Raw genomic sequence first — 19,488 nt, forward strand, 5'->3', positions numbered from 1 at the left:
TCTGCTGATTTGCACCAGAAGAAAAAAAACAAAGCTGAAAAAACTGAACAACAAATAAAGAAGAGAAAGAATGAATAGAAAACAAAAGATATGAACAGACAAGGTGAGCACACCGTAAAGAAATCCAAAGAATGATGCCTGGGATAAACTAGCCTTGAAAACTTGAACTCCCACAGGAATAGTTTTGCTTGATAGAAGCTTTAGTGACAAAGATTGTCACTCTAAGTAACAAAAACCTTTAGATAAATAGAGCCTTCTTTCAATGATCTGCAGATCACAGTATTTTTAACTTAGCAACTCGAAGCTTCCTTGAGAATAAAACTGAAGAAGTGAAAATCCTTCATAGCAGAAAAGGAAGAGTGACACTGAAGGAAGGGATGAGTAACCTATGACATTCTTAAAACACTTTGTTGAGAACGATAGGGTGATTAACAGCACAAGGAAAATCTGATTACATCCAGGTTTTGATAAACAAAGGGGAGATAAGACAAAATTTGCTAGTGAATTTTAGTGAATTGTGTCCTGTTTGAAGAGCATTTTATGAGACATTCAGCTTTAAGCTGGAAGTATTAACACCGGAAGTCCTTTTACATACTGAAAGCAGTTATGTAACAACAAACTCATGCTGCGCACAAGCTCATTTTCCCATCCATGGATTTCAACACCCAGAAACTCCATTATAAAGAAGTTAAAACTTGTACAGAAGGTTAACAGTGGTAGGAAATAATACATACATTCGATGTTTCAAGAAAACAGAATAAACAAAGCTCAATCTCTTTTTGGTTTTGGCATCACCACAATAGAAACAAAAAACAGGGAAACTGTTTAAAATGTCCTTCCATTTGCTATGTCTGGATTACACTTCCCTAAGTACTCTAATACAACAACAAGAAAATTAAGACACGAATCTGCCTTCCAGAATGCTAGCAACATAAGATCAAAGATTGCACACAGCTACTTGAACTGATAAGTAGGCTACAGTGCCAGGGTAGAGAAGGTTTCCCATGTGTCTTTTATGATAAAGCGGATCCTATATAAAGGAAATAACTCCTGAATTGTTACTTCTGTTTTTTGGATTGTTTTTTATCATCTAATCTCTAGCAGATTTGCAAAGCAGTTACCCTCAATTAATTTTAAACATCTATCTCCAGAAACACAGCTTTAAAAGCAAAAGCTAAACACCGGTTAGGTTCCAAAACACTCATCATAACACACGTAGGGAGTGGCATTTCTGCTTTTCACTTCAGTTTACTTTTCAGATGGGCACAAGCTGGTGAAAGGCATTTTGATGCAGAGTAACTTGGCCAGTTTTCAGCTTCTCATTAAACCCCCTAGTGGATTCTTAAACCAGCTACAATGATTTTAGAGCCGCATAGTATTACGATCTTCAGTTTAGAACTTTAAATACTGGATAAACAAAAACGAAGAACACTTTGCTGTAGTTTAGTTTCAATGCTGATTCCAACACATCTACCTCACTTGGAGAGCAAACATGCTGTACCTCTTTAGGTTCTTAATCATTGCATCTTTCCAGACTCTTGGGAAGTTCAGACAAACCGATCAATCCCAAAACACCTCTGTATTTTCCTCATCGAGCAATCAAAAGTTAGAAACACAACCCATTCTGTGAGGTCACAAAGGGAAACAGCTTCCCAATGAAAGATTGTCTTCAGAGTCATGCCAGAAGTGAAGGGGTAATAGAGGAAGATTTAGTTTCGTATGTGACTGTTCATTTTGGGAAGAGACAGCCAGAGCCAGATGAAAAGAAGATGGGAATTGCACCAAGCAGATTTAGTTACACAAGTGCTGCTGTCTTCACTTTTGCAGGAGTGGAGGTGATTTCCCTTCGTTTTTCACATTGTCATCAGCCATTGCAGCCTCACAACTTCCTTCCCCGATGTCACACGTAACACAGCCCTTTAGAAAGGAACAAGAACAGAGCAATTTAAATTCTCCTTTTCATGAATGTATTTCAAAGAGTCTATCCTGACGGCATGATCTGTTGCAGTCTCTTGAAATCTCTCTTCAATGGGCTGAAATCTCTCCAAAAGAAGAGATTATTCAGGTGTCTTTTTTTCAGAAGCAGGTACCTGCACCTCCAACGTATCCTCTCAGCAATGAATTCCTTGATTAGTGGAACACAGCTTTAGTTTTCAGACAGAAAAACCCCATGTGACTTCCTTGAACACGAAGGTATAGAAATAAGGTACTAAACCATAGCAATAAACGTAGTAACATCCGAGATGTAAGCAACAAACAGAATTTTCTTCAAGACCACTAGACATCATTTTGCTATCTGGATCAAGCATGCATTTTTAACCACAAGAATTTTATCAACAAGGTATTAGGAAGACAAAGACTAATTTTCTGGATTTGCTCCAGAGCTAGTGACATAGATGTCTCCATTTTTCTGCCCTAAAAATAAATGCCACAGCTCAGAATACCACATCTGAAATTCCTAGCAGGTGCAGCATGTAGTGCTGTAACAGACACAGCATTTTTCTGCTGTGAGTACAGAAATACAGCCCAGTCTGACTGGACATTCTTGTACAACTCACTGGAACTCTAGATCTTTGTAAGACTAGTTCTGTCATTCTCTGTTGTTTTGGTTTTTTTTTTCCTTCTCCATAGCACTTGGGAGCATGTTAAGCTGATTAGGACACTATCTAACACATATTACGAAGTTAAGCCCAGGAGTTATTCTAGATAAAATAACACGGCATAAGATAACAAAATTCTTACAGAATGAACCCACCTACAAGAACTCAGCTGCTTCTGTGCTTCTTACTGAATCTCTTCTGTGACTACGACCATTTTTTAGCTTGCTGAACATCTCCATTACTGTCCCAGGGATACATGCTATTTTATCATAGAAACAATCAACTTTAGAAGGAAAAGGGCAAAAACCCAACACTAACAAAAAAAGCATCCCTAGGTATGGACTCCTATTATTCCCACTCACCTAACATTGTGCCTGAAGGGACTTGGCTACAGGTGGTTCCTACAGAGAATTCTTTTATCTAGCAAAAGAAATAAAACTAAAGACCTTTACTTTGGCATTCCTCATCTGACTAGCATATCCAAGCTCATTTCCTTCTTGTATTGTACTCATCAGTGAGCCCAGCCCTGTAAAAAGCACTGCCTGCGGCTAGTCAAGGAAGGAATAAACTGCTGATCCCTTTCACAGCTCCTTACTTGGGTGCTGATTTGCAGCGGGACAGTCTGGGTCCGGATCCAGGTGTGCACCTCAGCAAGCTCCTTCTTTTGCACATCTGTGAACCAAGGCTGCTGCCTTCGCATGAATGTCAGCTTTTCCAGATCCTCCTTCAAAACCTCCTCTTTAATTCTGCAAGTAATAGACACCTGTGAACACAGCAGTACCAGATGAGGCAAGGCATCCTCTGACTATAATCACGTTGGAAGAGGCTCTTCACCAGTACCTATGGCTGAACCCTAGACATCATCAGCCACTGAAAATTACCTATACTTTCTTATCCCTTATTTGCTTTGTAAGGCTCTTTTCTACAGTAGTCTGTCAGGGCTTTTTTTAATATTTGGTGCGGAGTTGTTTTTGTTGTGTTTTATGGTTTTGGGTTTGTGTGGGTCTCCCTCCCCCCCCCACCAAAACGTGGAATTTCATTACAAACTATACATGAGCTAATTGCAAGCAACTTCCAAATAACACTAAGTATTTTTATCCTTTATGCATTCAAAACACAGGACAAAATCCAATCCCCTTAACACCTCAGCAAAAAGATTACGTATTACCATATTTCAACCAATGAGAGAAATGGGGAAAATAAGACAAAAGGAAATAACCAAAGTTTCATTGGTATGTGCACCATTTCTCAGTGCCTCATTTTTAATTCTACAGTTTTATACACAACTCCAAACAACATGCCAGAAACCATTGATATTTCCCAACCTGTTTGGCATTTGGTAAGTCATCAGAACTTGCTCAGGTGTGTGATCCATCATCATCCAGGCTGACTCACGTTTGGATTTATGAGCTGTCCCTTGTTCTTGCGCATCCTTATTCTTCTCTTCTTTGGAAGCTTCAGAAGAATCATTACTGGCAAAATACTTACTGCTTTCCTCACTACATGCTGAGAATTACCATGGAAAAAAAAAGAATGCAGATGCCTGAGAAATCCTAGTAATTCAGCACAAAACCTGAAGGAACACTTGTGTATTCCTGCAAGTTCTGTAATACAAACACAGGTACTCCCAGACAACTCCTCTAGCAAGGGATTACTACGTATTGAGAATTCAAAGAAGGTGCATTCTATTAAGTTACTCAAGATGTCCAAAGCTCTGTTCACTCTTATAATTCTTTCATTCAACTTTTCTGCTTCTGATTCAAGAGGTCCTGCTCCAGGCAGATGTACCATTACTCAAACAAGACGTAACCCAGTATCTAATGCAGAAAAGAGTAATAATGAGCAAAATGAAAGTGACTTACACATTCAAGGAAGAGTTTTTTAAGATTCTCATTTCCAGCTATAGTGACTGAAACAAACTTGGCTTCAAACACTGAAAGCTGGTGAAAAGTACAAACTACAGATCCTCTTACTGGGATTTCATTCCCATTACAATCACCTGTTATCAGTTACCAACATATGAGCAGGCCATCTAGCACCAAATATCTAAATCTTCAACTTCCCTACCTGTGCCACAACCAGAAGTCTCATTGGAGCCAGAGCCTGAAGACACAGATAAAGCTGATCCACTGCCTGGTGCTGCTGAACCTGTACCCGACTGGGAGTCCTCGCATAGCAAGCGGTCAGTAAATTCACTAGAAGCACAATGGCTAGCACTGTTACCACTATCTTCTGGATTGTTGTCCTGGAGACAAAAATCAAAACACATCCATGGAAGTTATATTTAAGTTTGACAAGGAAAGCTCATGCACTTACTGAATTTGTCACATATTAATTAAGTTCTCATAGCACTTCACTAGCAGGTTCCTAGCTCTGAAAATAAATGCCAGTCTAGAACTCAGAGTAACACTCTTCATGGGTGAAATCAAGCATCTGGACTCTGCTCTACTACTTTCTGCTGTAGATCCTTCCCCACTGGGTCAAGACATTGTACTGCTGCATTGTTAGTATTTTATGCTGACAGCAGAGCAGGAGTCAGTTCCCTTCACATCCTGTTAGATGGCAGGAAGCAGCCACGTGCGCCAAGCAATGGTGCACTACAGGGAAAACAAAGAGTCATCCCCTGATGCAGTCTGTGCAGCTCACTGTCTCAGCAGCTACAGGTACACCAACTCCCCTTTCAGAACCCTACCCTGCAGTTTCAGCTGATCCAGCCTTTCCAGCCCAATCTGGATTCAGGAGCCAACAATTTTTCCTTGCCTGCAGAGCTCAGATTCCTGCCTCTGAGTTTACCACGGAAGTTGGAGAGGCCTTTTCTATGCCCATGTATGGAAACCGACCCACATGGATCCCTGTTCTTCGTTCATTAGCTGCATCCCTGGGAGACAGAGGGAGTAATTAGAAGAGTATCTTCCCTTTGTTTTGGTTCTCCACAGAGACTGTGGGACTGGGTGAGAAATGATGGGAGTTGCGCAGCACTAACCAAGTTCCACATGCATGAAAGCCCCAAACCCAAAATTCCAGCTGACAATTAAAAGGCTGCTGCCAAAATGCTAAGCAGAAGTGCCTTGTGGCAGCCTAGACCAGAACATCCCAGGTTTCTGTCACTGGCCAAGTGCCAGCACTGCACTGTCATGGGTTCCAACAGGTGCAAGCATGAACAGCTTTCTCCACCTCCTGTGCTATTTGTGCCCTGCAGCCTACATAGCACAGCCACTGGAAAAAGCAGCTGACAGAATCTGGTGACCCTGAAACACAGATCATCATCACTGGTTTTGGTGACTGAACACCATGCAAGTCAGAGCTTCTCCTCTGCATTAAAAATTCCTGTTACTTACACATTTGGCTTCTGCATGTGCTTTAACATCAGTACTAATGGAAAGCTCCATAGGTTTTGGCAGCTCTTCCTGAAGCAAATTCAGCTGCAGTGGGGAGCTGCTCCGTGAGCTATTCAGCAGCAGAGCCTGGTGACGCTGGCCCTCTTGCTGGTCCTCCATGGATGTGGCAGAAGAGGCTGGAAAGGGCTGATCTACAGAATGTGCAGCAACTGGTGATGAAGCAACAGGATGGGGGGCTGGAGGTAGTGTAGTGCATGGGTATGAAGAGGGAGGATAAACATACTGAGGGCTAGGAAGAAAGACACAATGAGGCATCTGAGCATACATGGGGAAACTCTGAAAAAATACAGCCATGAACGTTCCTATGTTTGGGGGATAAAAGACTGGGCATGACTGTGCTTCACAGCATACTTGCAACAATGACTTGGCCTCAGGTTTTAAGGAATGAGGGGCAAACTCCTCTTTCAGAGAAGAAGCTGGAAAACTAGACAGTGGCTCCGAACAAACAGGAATTCCCATAGGAGGAAGGATGTTCATATTGGAGGAACTCAGATAGGACACTTTTGAGGGACAGAATGACTGTTTCTGAATTGTCCTCTTCTCACACAGAAGACTATTTCTATGTTTACTAGAAGAGTGGCTATCTGAGGACTGTCTCTGAGGTTTCTGGCGCTTGAATTTTCCATGTTTGCCTTTTTTACAGCTAGCTGGGCTCATCTGCTTTGAAGGGGAATCTCCTAAGAAGGAAGAAAAATAGACAACTTCACTGAAATGACAGACCTAGGAAAAAAAAAAAAAAAAAGAGAAAACCATCCTGGTAATTGTGTGGTTTAATCAGAAAGCTGACTTTCTTCTGGATAATTCCTCCATACACTACAGCAACTGATTTTCTGGCATACCTACAATATTTTCCTTCATGTCATCAGTTTTCTTAGCGATCATCCTGGCTAATCTCCATCAAATCTTTTACATTCCTTCAAAGGGAAGCAATAAACTACTTGGGATTTGCAGGATTTATTGCCATAATTTTCTGCTTTGTGCAAAGTCTAAAATAGCAACATCCAAGATGCAGCACATCTTCTGTGTGGGCAATGCTGCCATTAAGCTTTGGCAGTGCAAAGGAAATACCTGTTTTCAGCATAGTAAGATAATTAATAAATTATACAAAGGAGAACCAGACTCCATTGCTAGGATGGTCTTTGTAAGTCACCTAATAACTTCTCAAAAGCTGCTGCCTACCTTGGCCACAGGAATGTCCGTTGTTACTTCTGCTCCCCTGTTGAAGATAAGTCCTAAATGGAGAGAGCAAGATCCTCTGGCGGAACCTGTCAACATAGTTCTGCTGCTCCTTTTGAGTGTGAGCTGACAGCGTCTCTTTGGTTAGCCCAACTGGCTTTAGGTCCTCAGGTACCACAGTGAGACTCTGAGCATTTACTGGAGGCAGCTCAATTTGTTCACTTCCAACAGTAGTATCCTCCATCGTAGTCACTTCTTTGAAAAAGAAAGAAAATCCATCACTCACTCTTTGCTCTGTCCTTCTGGTGTCAACTTCCACAACACCCAGAGGGTTACACAGAAAGCAATCTTATCTGAGCCACTGAGCAGATATAGGTCAGAGGCGGGAGCAGAAAACATCCTTTACACTCACATCATCTGAACGAATTGGTTTGTGTGGTCTGGAAAACTTAGATTCCATTTGCAGTTACAGAGGCACTTTGTTCATACTTTCTTGGTACAACAGCAGTTAAATACTCATTTTTATGCTTGCTTCTTCATTAAAATGACAGAGCACTGGCCCATTAGTTTGCACAAGGTCATGTTTAAGATACAGGTGATGAAGTTGAAGAGGAAAGGAAATAGTGCACTCTGTTAAAACTAGATTTTATTCAAATACTACCAAATTTTCCAAGCTCAAATTTTCTTCACAGTGTCCCCAGAATGCCCTTACTTCTATTCAGAGCAGGTACTCATGAGCACTACCTCATACAGACCAAACTCTCAGGGGGTACTTCAGCCTGGAAATAGGTGTGTACATTTCAACGCTTGTGAGTGAGCTCGGTACGCTGCGAGTGTAACAGTACCTGATTCAGGGTGTGGGACGTGGACTATAGTGCTGCTGTAACTGCACTGGCTGGTGACAGACACCACACTTGAAGCCTTGCTGCACAGGGTCAGGTCTGCCAGAGGACCTCCCACCATGCCTGCAGCTGTCTGCTCTTTCATTCTCTCTTCCCCGTCATCAGATAGTGGAGTTTTGGAATCAACTGCTGGAAGCATTTCAGTATCTATTGGTAAACAACAAAGGTTCTACATAGAGTTTCATTCTAGATTTTGAGATCTAGACAAATATTTACCACAGACCCAAAATGGTTGTGCTGTTAGCGTGACAAATTAAAAAGCGGACATGAGCCTCAGAGCATGCAACAGAGGCACATAAAAGCCAAACAAATTGGTGCAGATCTTTTGTGACTGTCAATATACTTTGTATTACCTTCCTGCGTCTCAAGCTCCTGATGACTTTGCTGGACTTGCTTGTCATCATCTGAAGATGATGATGATGTATTTGCAGATGACTTACATTTCCTCTTCAATGCTGGAATACTGCAGCTCTCTAGATATCTGAAATAAAAACACAACACAGGAAGCTCTCCCTACTTTATGCTTTTTCTCCATTTGGAGAGACAAACGTTTGAACAATCCAAACTGGAGATCCAGTGGTTGTTAACTAGTGTTTCAAATTGACTGCAAGAAGCTCTGGACACATATCTGCTTTCCAAGGAGTATTTTAAAGAAAAATCTATCAATTACTTTAAAGAAAAAAAAAAAAAAAAGGAGAAAAGAAGGGGGGGAAAAAAAAAGTTATCCACTGGATTAAACAATACTGACATTTTATAGTTTGTAGCAGCTTTCTCTTTTCTACGGATATTCCCAAAGCATATGTTAAGAAGATAGTTACATAGCATACGCATTGAAATTCCCCTCAACTGCTGCAGCACTAGTAGTGAAACTAGCAGCCGTCAAACAGCTGCAAACAGAACCTTAGCCCCCAAATTCTTCATGACTCTCTAATTCAGATTGCGCACTGGGATAGATTGCTCAGAGAGACAGAAAACTTTACAAACAATCCCAAACTGATCTCAAACCCCAGACAGTTTAGACCTATGCAAACAGCTTGGACATTCACCTTCCACTTATGATAATACCTTAAAACTTCCATCACAAAAATTGGTTCACAGTTTAATACCTGATGATACTATCAACACAATTGATCTGCTGATAGGAAGGGACATTTGGAGTCTTCTTTGAATCATCATAAAATGTGTTGCCTGGCTCTTCTGTGCTATCACTTCTCAAAGCCTGAAGGAAACGGGAAGTGGTGTGCCTCTTCCCTAGAAAAGAAGAGATCCTCAGACTCCTCACAAAGGCATCTGAACACTACTCCCCAAAGACAAACACATACATATTATTATACAGGGATATAAGGCCTATGACAGCTCAGGTCTCATCACCAATTCATCCTGCATTTTCATGTCAATTCACATATTTCAAGGCAGAGGAGAGAGAAGGGGATAGAATGACTAAAAAGAAATAAACCCTACATGACACTTTACACATTCACTCAGAACAACTAGTAAACAAAGAAAATAGGAAAATGATATTGTATTTAAACTGTGAACAAAACCTCAAATGAGCATTACTCTTTCCTCAATTTATACATCACAGAATGCAACCTTTACAGGTTTTTTAGAGCATAGATACACTGCTCAGAGTAGTACCAACATTCACAGTGCAGTCCTCTCATCATCAAGCCTGTAATTTTAATGTTAACTTTCATAGAGACTGTTCTAGTGCACAATGTTTAAATACAAATTCCTATGCTATCAGAGGAAGCATCCGGTTTTCTCCATACACCTGTGCCAGGTACTAACTGCAAATAATGTGCATTAACACAACAATAAACTAGACCACTGCTTCTGTGGGAAGTGGGGCAATGCTTGCCAACCTATGAATTGCTTCTGAGAGCCCACATAAAGTATCTAAGAGAAGCTTCCATAGTAGACTCATACTTGCTACAACCAAGTCTTCATTTTCATTAGAATATGTTAAAATTAAAAAAAGGTTATTACTTTAGAGACACTTCCTCTGTATCTTAGGAAGCAGTTAAAAAGTGATTGCATCTGCAGAGGTTGGGCTGCTGGGTGGGTTTTTTTTGTTGTTGTTTTGTTTTGTTTTTTAATAAAAAACCAACAACAAACCCAAACCACCTCCAACATTTAAGCAGTGATAAAATGCTATCTTAAGTTCTACAGCTACAGTGTGACACACGCCAGGTTGACACACACTAGTGAAACTCACAGTTACAGACCTACATGGTTCATGTTATGTTAAGGATCATAGTAACATTAACTTACCTCCTACCATTTCTGACCTTACAGCCTCTTCATTTCCATTCTGTGGCTTGCTCCTTGATGCAATATACAGCTGCTGCCCCAGATTCTTTATTCGGTTGACATCTGCACAAACTTGTTGCAATGTCATCTTGAGATACATGAGAATGCGAAGGCAGAAGAGAATTAACAAGAGGCCATAGCAGACCATTACTGTGGACTTGGGTTCTTGTACTCTCCAAATTGAGAGAGTAGGCTGTCAGCCTAAGCCTGGTATCTGTTGGTGTTTGTAAATGTAATTAATTATCATAGTTAATTTAATTAACTGCGATAAAGCTCAAACAGCCTCAGCATTTGAGTGTTTTAACACTGATTGCAAGCCTTGAGGATATCAGTAAGCTGATGACTCATCCAGGAGCCTCACAAGCAAATGAGGCAATTACAATGCTTGTTTTAGGACAGCACGCTTTTCCCTCTCTTCTGTAGCAGTCTGCACTGGACCTGTAGTGCCCTTTGCAAACCAGAACAGAAGAGCCCAAGCAAACAGAAATCCCCTTCACAATTAATCCTCTTTCTGGCTGCATGTTTCTTCCACTTTCTTCTCCACTTTTATTTTCTTTTTTTTTAGAAGGCAGATCTTAAGCAAGTCTTCAGTTTACTTTAGCACCATAGTAGCTACCTGCTCACTCTACTGAGAGCAAAAACCAGCATTTTCTAAGTGACCAATTTAAGTAACACATAGCTTGAACGTAGCTTTTTCTTCCCACTTCAGTGAAATGCATGATGAGTAAGTTGAACTTTTAATTCTGAAAAATGTGTTTTACAACTCTGCAGGCAGTGACACATTTATAGACTTACCGGTTCCTGTATTTCCTCTGCACAATTCCCATTGGAGTCACTTGAAGATGCTATGCTGATATAGTGCTCGTAAGAGCCATTGCTTCCAAGGCTTCCATAACCACTGGAAACATTGCTATGAACTGGCTGAATGAGGGGAAAAAAACAGTAGTGAAAAAAATAAAAATCATCCTCTTAGAGAACAAAAAGGGAGCAATACGCTTTGCAAGACTGAACTTTAAGCAAAGAAAGAAAAGGAAGTGAAAAATCACTATTGGTTTGGGCTCTGCCCCTTGCTCAGGAAAAGCTCTCCACTGTGCTTGAAACTGTTCAGGATGCAGATTTGTCTTTCAGCATAAAGACCCATCAAACATGACTACAAGAAATACTCCATTTGACAAGTGGGTGACCCAGAGCCATATTTTGAATGCTGTTACTCAAGCCTGTTTCCATTTAAGAACTTCCTTTCAGAACTTTTGAATGCTCTTCACCAAAGCAGTCTGCTAAACAGACCCACATTTCTTTACCCTCTCATTCAGGCCAGCCAGTGTTTTGAAATTCTGTCATCTTCTTTACCTGCAGAAGCAGCTTATAAATTTGTCCTTGCAGTTCTCTTATCTCCTCCTCAACACTGCTCATTTCTTTAGTTCTTGCTGCAAAGACATCTTCATTCAGAGGGCTTCTGGAGAGAGCCAACAACATTTCACTATTAATTGTGATTTGTTAAAGAAAAGATATTTCTTGGAAACTATGGAAAAACGTCTGAAAAATTATCTTGCACACTCAGTACTAACTGCACTTTTAAAAGAGGTTACCTTGCTAAATATTTATACTTTGTAGTAAGTGAATATTCCAGCAGAAAATAAGCAGGAATGGGATTTTTGCTACATATCTGTAAATTAATGTTTTTTTTTGATGAACCAATGAGTGAATGTCAATCAACTATTTTATTAGAGTGATCCACTTTTTATATTACTTTTTAGCTCTTACTCAGCTTATCTAAAACTGGTGTTTTGACTTAAGATATGCCCCATATCACATTATTTGAACATCAGCCATGTCCAAAAACATGATAAAAAAGAATAAAAAGTTGGCTTTCCCTTTTGCTTTGAAGTAATTTACTTATTTTCATACTTAATAAGCAAGATTAATGGTTGTGATGGTTTGAAACTGTCTTTTTAATTTTTCCTTGCAAAGTTCAGAACAGAGAAAGTGAAAGAGTATAAATAAGTCACTATTGGGTGTAAGAAAGCAAAACACTGATTGTTCTAAACACTTCCATTGGATAGATAGAAATGTTTAAGAACTATTACCCAAAACAAAGTAGGCACTCTGCACATTCTGCGTTCTGCAGTCGGGGTAGTTGCTGGGCTGTCTGGCTGCTGCTGCTTCTTCTCTTCTGGCTGAAGATAACACGTACTGACCTTGGCAGCTAAGTTAACAACTTTCTGCTTAACTAACTCTGTTTCTCTGTCCAGGGGGATCTGGGGGGAAGCTCCTGGGAGAGAGAGAGGCCCCTTTGGGAGGGTCCCCTTGGGGGGAAGCAAAGGGAGATCGGTTGTGCTTTTTCTGTTGATTGTATATATTTGTAAATGTTGTGAATTTTGTATATTTGTTCATATTCATTGCATTTCATCGTAGATTTTAGACTCTGCTTGTAAATACAGCCTTCATGTGCTTCCAGACTGGGCTAGCCTGGTTATTGTCGGTGGGGGGGGGAATTTCAGCTCACACTGACACAATGGTGTAGGGAAGGAATGGAATGCGAGACAGATGCTCAGTTGCTGTCACAGGCTGCAGGAGCAGCACTACCTCTAATACAGTCCCAAGATTGCATTGAATGCTCTGCAAAACAAAACAAAGATCAACACTACAACTGACTTACGTCCGGACTTTGTGTCGGCCAATGATGAACACAACCTTCCTGCTCCAAGGATTCACAAAACTGGACCAGCTGGTATCCAGTATGACATAGTCTCCATTTTGAGTACAAAATCTAATAGGCAAATGTTCAAAAGGGGGTTGCCCAGCAAATTTCAGGACTGAAAAAAAACAACCAAAAAAAAAATAATCAAGACATGAGATTTTGTTTACAGCATGACACAGCAGTGCAAACACAAACATGAATGACTGGGGTCCTTTAAAACATTTAGCCTGCATTTGCTTTGATCTCGAATTGGTTGATTTAATGAATTCATTTGTGTCTAGACTGCAAATCAGTCACAGATCAAGCAATACAATAAGGAAAGAACACTGAAGCCAGCATAAGTTCCTATTAAAGCAGCTGTATTTACTTTTTCGGTGAACAGCAACCATCAAAGGACGATCATCTGGGTGCAGATACATCAGTATGGACGTTCCAATTAGATCTTGAGGTAAGTAACCCAACAAAGGCACTGCTCTGAAACCCAAACACATCACCACTGATTACAGAATAGTTCTGAGTATTTACATTTTCCACTCATCAGTGAAGCGCCCACACACAATCTACGATGACATGAACTAAGGCTACAGAACATTTTCTAGCCTAATATCCTCCAGTGCAATGCATACATGTAAACACCAATGACAAACAGTTCTGTGCTCTGTGCTTGGAGATCTAAGATTTTCATGTTGGCAGGCAGTTATGTGCTTGTCTATATGCAAAGAAAAGAAAAAAGATCTTGAAGAAACAGGTCACAGGCAAAACATCACTAAGAAATGTGGCAGGGATGCTGAGAAGCATGTTGTAAAAACACTGTTGTGGCTTTGCAGGCAACAGCTTTAGTCTAGCCAAATTCATCTGACCCAGCTCAGTACAGATGTATCTCCACAGTGGGATCCCCAGAGCTTTGCATTATGTGAGTTTTCTGCTCTATGCTACCACAGATGCCTGCCGCCCTGGATAAGCAGAAACGCTTGCAGTTCTATTTAACTCACAGTTGAAAGTCACCAAAAGAGCTTGTGTCCCTGCAGCTGTAGATGTTTTTGCACGAGCAGACTAACACAAAACCACTTATTGCCAACTGCACAGTTCAAGTACTGTACTTGGGTCTCCAGCTGCATCACTAAAGAATTTTTTCCTCCTCTCCATACACACCTCACAGGTCTTAAGATTCAAATCTCACCTGTCATCTATGTCAAGAAACACACATCCAGGGGTGTGAGTAGTGGTGAAGATTCTTTTATCCATAGGAATTCGAGGAGCTAATAGAAGAGAAAATTTATTGAAACAAAATATGCACCAAGACAGGAATCCTAGCCATTACTTTTGCTCATGATAGGTACTGGCTCTTGAACCTTTAAATTGTTCACTGCTTTCTGACCAATACACATACAAACATTACAGATTTTTAGGTGCTACAGACTGCTCTCAAAAATAACGAGGTCAAATGCTTCAGTGCCTGGCAAAGCAAAGGCATGCACACACACAAACTGAAAGTTGCATGGGTGAGGCTACCGAAGCAGAGGTTCTAAACCGAGGAAGCAGACTTTCAGATATTGCATTTTCCTATTGGCTTGACTTTTTTACTGGAGTCTCCTGACTTGCCTTCATATCCAGAGTGAATTTTCTCAGCCAAAGCTAAGCAGCAGGATTCTGCATCCATGTGGACAGAAGTACACACATGCACCAAGTACGGGGTGATTCGGAAGGGGTAGCAACGTGTTTCTTGTTCTTGATCTTTACCACCCCTAAGGAAAGTAAAGTGGATTAACAAACTTGTTCCAAGACTCACTTTACAACGAGGCGAGTTCCCTGCACGGAGAAGTTATGCTGAAGATACAGATAATCAGAATCTCCTGTGGTCTTACACATACTCTCTTGTGATCCAAAGCCAACACATTCAGCAATACTGATCTCACTCCTCTTAAAACCAAGTAGGTGTTTTGCCTGCGTTAAGAGGCTGTTCTAGAAATGCCAATACTCCAACAGTTAAAGATGACCTTCCATTCTCGGTTCAAATGTATTCATGAGAAGTATTCATTTAATTTTGTGTTCTCCTTCAAGTGAAATAGCTCTTCTATACCATTTCTAAGAAAACAAAAATCGTATCTGTTAATCTCAATTTTTCTTTCACTCATTTGCAACTGTAAAACTTCTCCAGTCTCAGTTCATAAAAAGCGGTCGTTCTTTTACTGTCCTCCTACCACAAGAAACTATCTTCCTAGAACATGTATGAGTAGCACAAAACATTCTAGGTGAGGTCTTGACCAGGCTTTTGTAACAAGTGCATTAGTGACTGCCTGTTTCTATTTCAAGCACTTTTTCACCTGTCATAGTTGCAGTATCTTACCCATATCTGACAGAAAGACCCGAGATAAAGTTTTGGACATTATCAGTTACACTAAAAGATACTTTCCTATTCCACACTTTGTAAAATGCTTCTAGAGAAGAGCTAGAAGAGCTAGTGTCATAACAACTATTACTGACAGCTCCCCTTTTGGAAAACAGATACAAACAGAAATCACATATAGCACAAGTTTACTACAAACATTTTCATACCTAAGCCTAGTGTATGCTTGTGAAAAAAATATTTTGACCCATGAAGCCCACATAATCAAAAGGATCTATTGTATAAAAGAGAGATGTCATATGAAAGAGTGAAAACTATCACAAAATGTTTACGTATCCTACAGACACTCCCTGTGATTGAAAATTGCAACCTGTCCTGCTCTTTTTATTCCAAGTACCAAGAGACAGAGTGTTCAAGAGACAAAGGTGACTTCAGAGCTTTGGTTTTTGAAATAGGTGAATGAACCAATGATCAACCAAAAGATGGAGTAAGTATCCTATCTGCTCAGAAAGTAACACTTAGAATCACAGAATGCATTGGGATGGAAGGGACATTTAAACGTCACCTAGTCCACACACACACGCCTCCTCCCCTCAAGTAAGCAGGGACATCCCCAACTAGATCTGGTTGCTCAGAGCCCCATCAAGCCTGACCTTGAATGTCTCCAAGGATGGGGCCTCTACTACCTTCCTGGGCTACTTGTTCCACCACTCTCAATCTACTCTTCCCTTGTGTACAGCCCAGTCTTCATGAACACAAACCAATAATGTACTTGCCTGATCCTGCAGAAAAAGGACTTCACCTGGGCACATTCATACAGAGAAGCTGGTGAGAACAATACACATCGAAAGTATGAGTTACTATCATTAAAAAGGTTACACCTATCAGAAGTGTTTTAATCTCTGCATTCTCCAAGCTTTCCAAGCAAGACTGAAGTCTGTAACCCGCTCTTTATTAGCTACCGTTAGCTGTTCAATCTGCTCCCACCTCAAATGTTATTTCTCTTCTCCAGCTCACTCACTCTTAAGAGAAATGGCTGACTTGAAACTAAATTCAGAGGAAACACTTATGATCTGAAAAACTCTTTAAAGGAAAGGTGAAATTTTCTGGCTTTATGGGCCACGTACCAAAAACTTTAATACCAACAAAGAGTTATGGGGAGAGGAAAATTCAGTAACAGTTCACAGAAAGAAAACAGTAACAGCTCCATAGGAGTGAGACTTCTCTGCTGGGTGGGCACATGACTGGCTTCCAAGTTGTGGAATTCCCTGGCATGTTAGTGTTACCAGCCTCTGATGTCTCACATCTTTTGGTAGCAAAGGTCCCAGCTCTGATGCCAGAACAGCCCTATGGCTAGGTGGGCAAAAGATATGGCCTTGGCATGTGAACTACATTCAAACTGTTCCTAATACCATAAGATTCAAAAGTCACCATTTAGGCATACCCAGCACTAAACAGAAAGTCAGCTTAACACTTGGGTTCAGTGAGCTATGTTTACAGCAGGCTGCAAGTGGATCATAAAGACAAAGCAGCTAGGCAGCTGTGAGATGTAGATAAAATTCACTTTTCTTTTTAAAAAGTTGCAGCATTTGGAATGAGAAATATCATACTCAAAATGAAGTAGCTTCCTTTGACTTACCTCACATAAGAATTAAGTCTCTAGAAGACTAGCTAGGACTCTCTGCACAGTTTTCAAAGGGGAAAGAGAAAAAGTGCTGCCAGCATTAGGCATTTATTTTAAATGCTTAGGCTACTAAACACAGATGTCCTGATTCTCCTAAGACAGAGAGACACATAAAACGTTGAAGAGCCTTTCCAAGTCCCACCTGTTTGACTCTCCATGTTCCAAAGCGGCAGGTGGGACTGATCAGTGTGTGTGTAGAAGACACTCACATCCTGAGGGATGAGCAGCTCTACGAACCGGGAGGAGTCCAACACTTTCTTCTTACAGTTTAGAATGGATGCTGCCTGCTCAGAAATATGCACTATGCGTCCAGAAAGCAAGGAGAACACAGCCACAAACGTGTCCTGGAAAACAAAGATTGTCAAAGGCAAACCCCCCTCAAGACGTGACAGCAGTACTGTAAAGATAAAACAAACAAACAAACCAAAAGAGCTGACTCCACCACACACCACAACCCAAGAGCTCAAATGTGTTCTTAAACTAGCATCCAGTTACAGCTGTGCATGAGCTACTACAATCTTCCATGCTAGAGCAGCTTATTCATCATTTACAAGTGCTAGAAATACTACAATATCGAAATTGCAACAGACTACAGCAGTGGTGCTATTCAGAACAACTGGCTATCAGCCCACACACTTCCCAACTTCCAGCGTATTCACAACAAATCCATGTAAAAAGTATTCCCAAGACTTTTCAAGTACAAGGCTTTTACCAGATTTCTGACATAGCATCTAACAGGACTGCATCTCAAGAAACACACTTTTCTTTGAGGCAGAGCTAGGAAATCACAAAAGCCTGTCTGGCTAAAACTGAAAGGCTTTTCAATTTTATACACTCAATTTCCACGAAATGATGTAAGGAGACTAAACAGAGAACAAAATGGCAAGGGATGAAATCCTTGAGCATGCCTGAATTCCTTACAGTGTTTTTTGGAGTGTGTTCAGATGCAACTGTGACCAAATCTTCTATGTTGTATGTCATCACACCTGTCTGAAGCACTCTTTGGTCATTCAGGGCCTGGAAAAAGTCATTGTTTGCTAATTGAAAAAAAACAAACAAACAAGAAAAGCAAAACAAACACAAGGAAGTCAGTAAGAAGACTATTTTGAAAGCATTTCTTACAGCCCATGTACTTTTGTCATCTTTTTGGTGAAGTCCAAGGTGAGATGAAGGAGGTCTGTGTAGTGACAAAGAAAAAGGGAACACTGATTATACTACTGGAGTGACCCATTTATGTTAAGAAAATGAGCATGAGGAAGGAGGAAGAACAGAACGTAACAGCAAAAGAAGAAGTTTAGATACTTAGTTCTGTTGGAAACCACAGACTTAGCCAGTATTTATTTCAAAGTCGGAAAAGAATGCTTTTTTTAAAATGTACAGGGAAAGTTAACAGTAGGCACCTACTAGCTACAGGAGACTGAAGAACAGGGAAGCAGTAGGTGGGCATCTTAATGGAAAAGAGAACACGACTGTTCAACCAAAAAAAAAAACAAAACAACAAGACCCCACAATGCTTCAGAAGGTCAACTGTCTGCAGGACAACTGGAATGCTTTCATTTGTTTTAATATCAGTTGTTGCCCGATTCAAACTAAGCTGCTGTGCTTCCAGAGTTTCTCCACACGTACCTCGGACCTGTTGGACACACTGCAAGGCATAGTTGAGAGCACTGATGGTACTGGGCTTGCTGGAACTCCTTTTCTCTTCAGGCAAACACCTTTTCATTTCTTGGATCATCATCATCATATCTCTGTGTGACTGGCTCCAATTCAGCTGCTCACTGTAAAATACAAGTTAAACTTTGACAGAGACTTCTGGTATAGGAACTTCTTTTCAGGCAAGTCGTTAAAAGTATTCACTAAATCAACACTTCTTGGGCTTGGCCAGAGTCACTGAACATCCAGAAATGTCCTAATGCTCATTCACTATATTTCCTATTGTATCTTTCTCACTTTTTGCTAGTTAATTTCCCCTCCTCTACCTTCCTCCTTTCCAGCTCCAATACATGACCAACGGCAAAGTCATATCGTAACCAGTCAGCTTGCTAAAACGTTTAGCAACTAAAACAAAAAACTTAAAATCACAAAGGAATGCTGATTCTTTATGTATACGTCTTTCTAGCCTTGAAGTCTGCATTAAAGTATATGCCCTTTAGGGAAAGATGAAATCCTCAAAATACACCTGATGCAAAGCTTTCCTTCCTCACATGATTCAGGAGTCTTTTAGAGCCTTTGGACTCCACAGATGCAAGGGTATTATAAAAAAATTCTCCTTTCTTCTAACTTTTGCTTATTCAACTAATTGAAAAATAAGCAATGTTCTCAAAACGCCGATAATTCTAAGCCTACAAAGGAAACATGAACATTGTT

General features: G+C 40.5%; 1 protein-coding gene across 1 annotated transcript; it reads right to left on the bottom strand.

Moving 5' to 3' along the window:
• On the bottom strand, positions 1-18,886 carry PER3 (period circadian regulator 3). Its single transcript, XM_054395092.1, has 20 exons — positions 18,748-18,886; positions 18,043-18,158; positions 17,264-17,465; positions 16,214-16,262; positions 14,693-14,835; positions 14,271-14,349; positions 13,458-13,564; positions 13,049-13,205; positions 11,740-11,845; positions 11,185-11,310; positions 10,351-10,477; positions 9,183-9,327; positions 8,430-8,557; positions 8,020-8,202; positions 7,178-7,429; positions 5,939-6,675; positions 4,680-4,845; positions 3,926-4,046; positions 3,196-3,346; positions 1-1,917 (listed from the first exon to the last, which is right to left on the bottom strand). Exons 1-20 carry the CDS (start codon positions 18,863-18,865, stop codon positions 1,816-1,818), a joined length of 3,315 nt encoding a protein of 1,104 aa, XP_054251067.1. The 5' UTR covers positions 18,866-18,886; the 3' UTR covers positions 1-1,815.
• Positions 18,887-19,488: the final 602 nt, after the last annotated feature.

This window comes from Indicator indicator, chromosome 32 (genome assembly GCF_027791375.1).
Source record: "Indicator indicator isolate 239-I01 chromosome 32, UM_Iind_1.1, whole genome shotgun sequence".
NCBI lineage: Eukaryota > Metazoa > Chordata > Aves > Piciformes > Indicatoridae > Indicator > Indicator indicator.

Coding starts and splice junctions, on each gene's coding strand:
- PER3 (XM_054395092.1), bottom strand. CDS start 18,865: ATGATGATGATGATCCAAGAAATGAAAAGGTGTTTGCCTGAAGAGAAA. Junction 11,846..13,048: donor GGCCGACACAAAGTCCGGAC/GTAAGTCAGTTG, acceptor GGCTCTCTCCAG/AAGCCCTCTGAATGAAGATG. Junction 1,918..3,195: donor CGCTGCAAATCAGCACCCAA/GTAAGGAGCTGT, acceptor TCCTTTCTAAAG/GGCTGTGTTACGTGTGACAT.